The sequence below is a fragment of the Hevea brasiliensis genome, chromosome 15, assembly GCF_030052815.1.
Source record: "Hevea brasiliensis isolate MT/VB/25A 57/8 chromosome 15, ASM3005281v1, whole genome shotgun sequence".
In the NCBI taxonomy this organism is placed as follows: Eukaryota; Viridiplantae; Streptophyta; class Magnoliopsida; order Malpighiales; family Euphorbiaceae; genus Hevea; species Hevea brasiliensis.
The window spans coordinates 9,620,527-9,629,742 of NC_079507.1; the positions used below are offsets into that span (position 1 = coordinate 9,620,527).

General features: G+C 32.3%; 1 protein-coding gene across 11 annotated transcripts; it reads right to left on the reverse strand.

Annotated features, from left to right (window-relative positions):
- Positions 1 to 228: 228 nt before the first annotated feature.
- Positions 229 to 8,800, reverse strand: LOC110667812 (uncharacterized). 11 transcript variants are annotated; one of them, XR_009144165.1, is made up of 9 exons: positions 8,653 to 8,800; positions 7,986 to 8,062; positions 7,798 to 7,885; positions 4,175 to 4,280; positions 3,993 to 4,092; positions 2,205 to 2,286; positions 1,755 to 2,054; positions 1,570 to 1,671; positions 229 to 869 (listed from the first exon to the last, which is right to left on the reverse strand). XR_009144165.1 is itself a non-coding variant. In XM_058136468.1 (6 exons), the coding sequence occupies exons 4-6, from the start codon at positions 4,261 to 4,263 to the stop codon at positions 462 to 464; spliced, it is 597 nt and encodes a 198-aa protein (XP_057992451.1). In that variant the 5' UTR covers positions 4,264 to 4,280; positions 7,798 to 7,885; positions 7,986 to 8,062; positions 8,653 to 8,800; the 3' UTR covers positions 229 to 461. The 11 variants fall into 11 exon arrangements, 2 of the variants coding, with proteins under 2 accessions (XP_057992451.1, XP_057992452.1); XR_009144166.1 differs by lacking the exon at positions 2,205 to 2,286; XR_002497365.2 differs by lacking the exons at positions 3,993 to 4,092; positions 4,175 to 4,280.
- Between the last annotated feature and the right edge of the window lie 416 nt (positions 8,801 to 9,216).

The window sequence follows — 9,216 nt, forward strand, 5'->3', positions numbered from 1 at the left end:
ATCATTGCAAAAAGTAATACTGTATTCCAAAGATGAAAGCAAATGATAACATAGAGCCAAAACATGTTTTACACTTCAAAAGCCATAGCATACACTCTCTCTCTCTCTCTCTCTCTCTCTCTCTCTCTCTCTCTCTCTCTCTCTCTATATATATATATATATATATATATATATATATATATATAAAATCAACCATTCAAATCTCAATAAAATACTCATACACAATCATTGCAAAAAGTAATACTTTATTCTGAAGATAAAAGCAAATGATAACATAGAGCCAAAACATGTTTTACACTTCAAAAGTCATAGCATAAACTCTAAATATGTGGGGGTGGTTGTTTGCAAGAACTAGAGTCATTTCTTAGTGGCTATGGAAAGAGACCAAACATGTGGCTCATGACAGCATGGACTACTACTTTTCCTTCCTCAAGAAAACGTGCCTGCAGAAGCTCCATCCGCTAATCTACCCAATTATCCACCCGTTGATCCACCACATGATTAACTGCTTGCTCAAAATCATGTGTTTCAATAACTTGTTGGGGAGGGACAGTTGGAGAAGTTGGAGCATTAGAGTGGACAGAACTAACATGGGTTAATTTTCCTAGAACTGAAGTTTTTAAGCTAAGGCCATACACTCTTCCTTTCTTTCCTCCACCAATTGTGTCAATCCAAGTATTCAACACTTGCTCCTTTGGAATATTTTGTAGCAAAGTCAAGATATTGTTGTCATCATTGCATTCTTGTACCTTATTTTCCTCTGTTGCCCTATTTAATCCCACATCTCTTTCCTGTACTTCAAAACCATCTTCATTTCTTATAGTTGATGTCTCACCTACCTTCTGATTAATATTTCTTGTGAATGTATTCTGAAAGGAAAAAAATATATTTATTATCAGACATCACAATATTTATCAACAATAGATCTTATTTATGTTTCTATGAGGGCAAAGGGATAGAGATTTTGCATTAATAACACAAGAGTTAACTAATGAAAATGTTGAGTGCAACTCAGTATTTCCAATTACATAGCAATGGATTTAAGTGTAATGTGTCAATAAGAGTCAACTAATGAAATATTGGTAGCATTTTTCCATGGAAATTGCCCAATTAAAATTAAAAAGTTCAATAAAGATCATATGCAGCATATAAATGCTTAATATCCAATACATAGGTCTTGTTTATCTGAAAATGCAAGGAATTATTAGATGCAGCATATCATATGCAAGGAGTTACTAGAAAATCACAAAATGCATAGCTAAAATTTAAAAATTCAACAAAGATCATATGCAGTATATCAAATACAAGGAATTATCATAGCATATCAAAGGATATGTTAGTGCTTGTGGAAAGAAGCTAAACAGAATAGTATATTATTAAATTCAGCTGGTGATTGCTTGAAAATCACTAAACACAATAGTTCAAGGTTTTACCAAAGTAGATTAAAAAAAAAAAAAAGAACAAGACATAATTGTAAAAAGGTATGTAAAAGAATAACAAACCTATCTATTGAGACAAGGAACAAAAGCTAGAGTGAGAAAACTAAGAAATAAGGGGATAAAAACTTACCCACACTATTTCTGACATCCCACAAATCTGCTTATCATCTTTTGTCCTATGAGTCTTCAAGTATCATTCATCTTCCCTAAGTACTTGATTAGTTGTTTCTTTCTACAATCATGAAACAAATAATAAATGTTAATTTAAGAAAAACTAAATTATGCCAAGTATGTTTAAAACTTATAAACACCTACATATCTTCTTCTATATTCATCAAATGAAACTGATCCTCCAGTATGTAAGGATGGACCTTCTCCATTATTGCTCGACTTTCTATTCTTTAAGTTGATGGATGATATTTTCTTGAAATTGTCTGTATTCCAATGCTTCATTAAATCATCCTAATGATTTTGACTAATCCACTTTGGTATTTTCTTCATTTTTGAAAATGCTTTTTTGGCCTTTCCTAAAGTGTCACTCAACCTTCCACTCCCCACACGCTCAAATGTATCCCGAATCATATCTTTATGGTCATCTTTAATGGAATAATTCCTCTATAACAAGCACAAAAAACATGTCAGTTTAATTTATGTATGAAATTAAAATATAAGCTTCTAGTAAAAAAGACTAGCTAGTCATATATTACAATTAAGTATTTAAACTTAAAAATGATTTAATCATTGGTCCCAAATATGAGCTGGAACCTTGCACCAACAAGGCCATGAGCCATGAAAGTTCTTTTTAAATGCTTCTGTGACATCCCAAACAACATCATGTGGGTGAAACCTACAAAATGAATAAAAAGCACTTTCATGTATTGAATAATCTCATGATTTATGTATACATTACTTAATTTTAAGCAACTAGAATGTATTACTTATGTATCACTATTTACAGTCAATGGTGTTATGCCACGAACAATGCGTCGTCTTGGCTGTGACTGAATAATCTCATGAGATATAGGTGTTTGTTGTTGAGTACCAACATCTTGAGAAGTCAGTGCAGGCTATTCAGCTCCACTCTCATGAGATGAAGGGGCTAATGGTTTATTAGAACTACCATTTTGAGATGAATGTGCTAATGGTTGATTAGAACTACCATCTTGAGGTGAAGAGGCTAATGGTTAATTAGAACTACCATCTTGAGGTCAAGGGGCTAATGGTTGAGGAACAACCGCCTGAGAAGTGGATTGTGGTTGTGGGGAGCCTCTTCTGCATGTTACATCTATGCTTCCTTGATTAGTGGCAAAACATTTATGACCTTTACATCTTGGCATAATTAGTTAATCTAAAAATCGGTTAAGAATTGTAATCACAAAAAACTTAGATAAACATGAATTATAGTAACCATTTATGCTGATTTTCATTTTAAATGACATTGTTTCATTTATAATTTTAGCAATTAACATATAAGGATTCCAAATTCATTTTTATTATTAATTTTTAGCAATACACATGTTTACTGAACATAGAAGTAAAAAAAAAAAAAAAAAGAAAAAAACCACATAAAATCATAAGTTAGATTAAATAGAATTAAAGTTGAAATAAGATAGATTTCATATTCTCAATGTAAATTGTAAAGGCAGCTACATAGTGACAAGCACAAAGATATATTATAAAATATCTTATTGTTCTTCACCTTCATTGTCTTCACTATCATTGTACTCAATATTAACATCACTTTGTTCATCTTCTTCATCTCCAGAAGAATCAAAGTCAGATTCATCTAATTCTTCTTCATTTTTATGTCTATCAATTTCATCTGCTCCTTCATTTTCAGGAATTTCTTCCTCAATCTCATGTTCTTCAACTTCACCATTTTCATGGCGTAGAGACTCAAGATCATCAGTGATAATTGGGACTGATGCAATATAACAATCATCTTTTTGGTAACGCACATTTAGAGAATCAATTCTACTTCTAGCTTTGACCTTACACACAACCCACCAATCAACCCTTTTTTTCTTTTTACTAGGATATTCTAAAAAGTACACTTTTTGTGATTGCATAGGCCAAATAAAAGGTTCATAGGCATAGCTCAAAAACCATTTCTTTTGATTGATATCAATTAAACCATATCGATTATGAACCTTCCACCCTCGAACCAAAGTTGGATCGAATCAATCACACTTGAACAACCCCAATTCTTTTGTTTGTTGGATTAGGATACTCTAGTTGTATAATATTAACTAGCATTCCATATTAGTCACTTTCATATTCACTCCAACTTTTTCCTTTGATGCACACACCACTATTTATAGTTGATTTATTTGAGCCATGAGTGAGCGTGTGGAACTTGTAGCCATTAGTAAAACACTGAGACCATGTTTGCACCCATTTATATGGAGCACAAGCTAAATTTTTTTACTGCTTATCAACTATGGTGTTTACTAGATGAAAAACCTATCAATACACCAAATCAACCAAACATATGCTTAGTAAAATTGAAATTTTTTTTCTCCTTTTTTTTTAATAGAGTTATAAGATACTTACATAAGCTTTGAACCACTTGGCAAATCTACTATTTGTCTCTTTATCAATTTGTTCAAGGCTAATGTCTTGTGAATTTCTTCTCAACTCATCTTCAAAGATACTACAAAGCAATATAAATTATAATCAAATTTTAGCCACTCATACTATATATCTCGATAAATTTGCCAAAATTAATAACTTACTATGCAAATGGTTGAACCTCTTCACAATTTAACAACACATACAAGCGTGCTGCATCCCACTCATCATCAGACAAATATCTTTCTGTCATCTTCCTAGCCAGACATCCTGGGTGCACAAACATGGAGAGGCAACCATCAGGTGCATCAACTTCATCTCCATCATCATTTTGTCTAACTTTATTCAGCCTAGTTTGAACATGAGGTTGAAAATAATAGGAAGTGAATGTTGATGTTTCTTGAATGAGATAAGCTTCACATATTGATCCCTCCACATGGGCTTTATTTTTCACCTTCTTCTTGAGATCATGTAGCATCCTATATTAAGATAGTTTTAGTTAAAATCTTATACAAGTAAATTAATTATTTTGTCAAATAGGATATTTTAGCAACTAACTGCTCAAAAGTATACATCCACAGAAACTGAATTGGACCACCAGCTTTTGCTTAAATGTATCGGCAAATGTTCCATGGAATCAAAGAAAGCAGGAGGAAATATTTTCTCCAACTTGCATATTGTCAACACAATGCTTTGTTCAAGCTTTTGTATGTCTTTTCCTTGTAACACTATTAAGCATAAACTCTTAAAAAATAAACTAATCTTAGTTAAGGCATTCCAAATTGGCTTAGGTAACAAATCCCAAAATGCAGTTGGTAGCAGCCTTTCCAAAAACACATGACAATCATGGCTCTTCATCCCTGACAATTTGCAATCTCCTATGTCAACAGATTTAGACAAATTGGAGGCATAACTATTTGGAAGCCTTAATTTTTTTACCCATTCACATATCAATTTTTTTTGTTCCTTTAATAATGTGTAGGCTACTTCAGGCTTTATAATTTTCCCATGGTGCTCCTTCAATTCAATATTTGGACGATTGCAATAAGTCTGCATATCCCTTCAAGGTTTTAAATTGTCATTTATTTTAACCTTGATATCCATTACTGTGTTGAATATATTATCAAAGGCATTTTTCTCAATATGCATCACATCAAGATTATGCTGAATAAGATTTTTGCACCAATATGGCAATTCCCAAAAGATGCTTTGTTTTGTCCAATTATGTAGAACACCAAATCCCGATAACTTATCCAATGCAAGATCATCAAAAACTTTTTGTAGGTCACATACCTCCCTCCAAACCTTTTCACTAGACAGCCTAGGAGGAGGAATAGAGCGCTCAACCCTTCCTTTGAAAAATGATTTTCTATCCCTTCGAAATGAATGATCTATAGGCAAAAATTAATGATAACAATCAAAGAATGAAGTCTTTTTACCATCTTTCAAGGAAAATGCCTTGCTTTTTCCCATGCAGCAAGGGCATGATAGTACACCGGGCGTGCTCCATCCAGACAACATTCCTTAAGCTAGGTAGTCATTAATAGTTCAAATAAGTGCTGCTCACATTTGGAAATTCTATTTACTATGACAGTCATAAGTCTCCACACCAACATCCCATGATTGTTTCAACTCATCAATGAAAGGTTGCAAGTAGAAGTCTATGCTCTTCCCAGGGCTTTTTAGACCAGGAATGATAAGACTTAAGAACAAGTAAGGGCTGCTCATGCACATTCCAGGTGGAAGATTGTATGGCGTGATAATTACTAGTCAACATGAATAAAGATGGGCCATTTGCCCATAAGGAGAGAACCCATCAACTGAAAGACCAAACATAACATTTTGAGGCTCGGATACAAAGCTAGGATTGCATTGGTCAAACTTTTTCCATGCAGCTCCATCACTTGAATGACTCATCACCGTAGGTTCTTGATGAGTTTTCCAATACCATGTCATATGTACAACTATCTTTGTTGACATATATAACCTTTGTAGTCTTGGTGTTAGAGGAAAGTAATGTAGTACTTTATATGGAATGTCCTTTTGCTTTCCATCACCAATTCTACTAGGCTTGTAATGTGGGTGACCACATTTTGGACAATCCCTTCTATCTTTGTTATCCTTGTAATATAGGATACAACCTTTATTGCACACGTTTATCTTTTCATATCCTAACCAAAGCTTTGCAACCATCCACTTGGTCTTATAATAATTATTGGGTAACTTATTATCTTCAGGTAAGAGCTCTTTTAGAAGAAGCCAAATTCAGTTATAGCAGTTCTCGCTCACCTTAAACTTAGACTTAATGTTTAGTAGCTTGCACATCATTGACAGTGGAGTATGAGTCATACATCTAGAGAATAATGGCTCTTCTGTAGCTCTTAACATGTCAAAAAAGTCTTGACCATTTTGATTTGGAGGTTCTTATTTATCATCCATATCAAATCCATCACAATCAAAGTTGAAACAAGGACCAGCAGCTTCAAATACCATAGTGTGGTATGAATTTACTGGTGTACTATCAACTGCTGGTTCAATGCCTGCATGCACACCATATTCTAGCCTCAAAATTGGTATAAAAGGCTCCCCATGTGAAACCCAATAATAATAATTAAGCATGAACCCAAACTTGTATAAATGCGCAGTAACAATATCTGTCATGAGAAACCCTCTATTTTCACATCTTGGACATAGGCACCATATACTCCCATTGGAAACAAAGTTGTGTTGCATTAGTGCAAACTCTATAAATCCACACACACCATAAATGAACTCAGTAGTGACCTCTTTACAACTTGGCACAAATCTATTATACATCCACATACGATCAGCCCGAAAGGAACTCATGATTTCTGCATATCAAACCAGCAAATATACAATATTTTTATTGTATTAATAGTTTCCATGAATATTAAACAAGTTTAAAGGAAGAGAGTATAGCTTAATAATGCCATTAATTTTGTTCAGAGAAAATAAGTTCACATGCAATGTATGTACATATTTGCTACTAAACAAGCAATTCACTATTTAGTTATGCTAGATAGTCCTAGTTGAATTGAAGATCTTCTATTAAAAAAAAAAAGGAACAAAGGATCTAGATCTTTTCTTGATGGGCAAATATGATTTCTTAAGTAATTCTTGAAGTTGTAAACTTATTTTAGTGTATAACTTATATCAGTTCCAAAATGCCTATGCACATTTATGTTGTTTTAAATGCACTGATTTATTAATCAGGTCATGTAATATAGTTATGTGGTAGTGCGATGCAGATTGTAGAATCTACATATGCAGATTGCATATTACAGAATCTGTCTATAGATGCATATTGTAGAATCTGCAGAATATGCAGATGCAAATTGCAGAATCTGCATATGCAGATTGTAGAATATGCAGCAAACTACAGATTGTTGTAGATTTTGTAATCTGAAAACAGCCAATTTGTTCAATACTTAGTTCATTATAGTATCCATGTGGTCCTTTGGAAATTTTTTACTTTTATTAATTTTTAGCTCCATCTAGTAGGTAAGACTATCTTACAATGTGTATACTTAGTCAAAAATTTTCAGACACACACACACACACACACACATATACATATTTCACCATGCTCTAGTAATCATATAAGTAAAATAATTAATTGCATGGATCACACCAAAGATCTTTCATATCATTAGCTTAGAAATATGTTGCTACATTATATAGTTAACCAACAACATGGTAATTATTAATAATAAAAAAGAAGCAAAATAAGTACAAGGAAACAGAGAAAAGATGGAAGCCATCTCACATTGTAATTGTTTTGGTCATGAAACCAATTTCGTATTATCAAGAATCATCCTTCGATTCATCTGAGTCTGAATCACTTGCTTTATAACCTGATAAAAAAAACACCGACCAAGAAATGCAAAGCAAAGCCAATCACTATTATGTTAATGGTAGCAACCGACAATAATTATTATATAGACAAAGGTAAACCTGGATGCTTATCGCTAACTTTCCAAATTGAAGACTGAATCCTTGATGCTCTTGTCATCCAAATTCTTCCCTATAATCTAAACAAATTACAACAATCTAATAAACAACAAAATCAAGAGGCAAAGGGAATGAGAATGAAGAATTTAGGAACAGCATATGACAAAGAAGTAATGATGTCAACCAATTAAAAACAAAAAAGTATGATAATCTATGACCCCATCAATTTGATTCAATTTAAGCATACAAAAAGGTTAATATTCAGTCCTCAGTATCTGAAACCCAATATACACCAAACCCCCAACTTTGCAAAGTACTAACCACTCCTTTAGATGTCTCTTCGGACCCCAGTAACAAAAATCAAAGCAACAAAAAACTATTATTAACAATCATAGATAAAATCAATAGTAACAGACAAAAACCATCCAAGATCCACTTACACACTGGTTATCTCTGTAACTGAATTAGGCAAATTGAAGTCACATCTTCCATTTTTCGTAAAATTTAATTAGAATTGAAATTAAAGTGCAGCCAAATTGCAGCCAAATGAAAATTCATCGCATCCAAAAAATTTCAACTGCTAAAGAACATATCAGATCCCAACTCATTCAAAAGTAATCACAACAATATAGCAATGCATCGATTTCAAGAGGAAGTGCAGTGATTATACCTTTACTATTACCTTCGAAGGAGATCTAAAACGTTACATCCCTAATCTTGACTCAGTTTGAATTAGGGAATTCAACTGGGCTCATCGCTGGAAATAGATGACGATTAGATCCGACACTGTATATATATATATATATATATATATATATATATATATATATATATATATATATATATATATTAATATCCCAAAATATCTATAACTTTTCATATCAATTTTTTTTTATATTCATTTACTAAAATTCAATAGAATATCTCACCTTTCTTTTTTTTTTTTTTTATTACATATAATTCTCATAAATAGTTTAATAAATTTATAAAATTCTAATTTCTACACCAACATATCTCACATAATATGTGTGCACCAATAGAGTATTTGACTCAAAAATAAACTCATTTCCTTTAAAACCTCATTCTCATATAAATTATTTTCTCCACAAATAATTTATTTAATTTAATTCCTTCAAGATTTATTCTTAATTTTCCATTAAACTTTCTTCCAAAATTTTTATAAATTCACTCTCCAATTTCTAATATATCCATAATTATTATAATTTTATTTTAT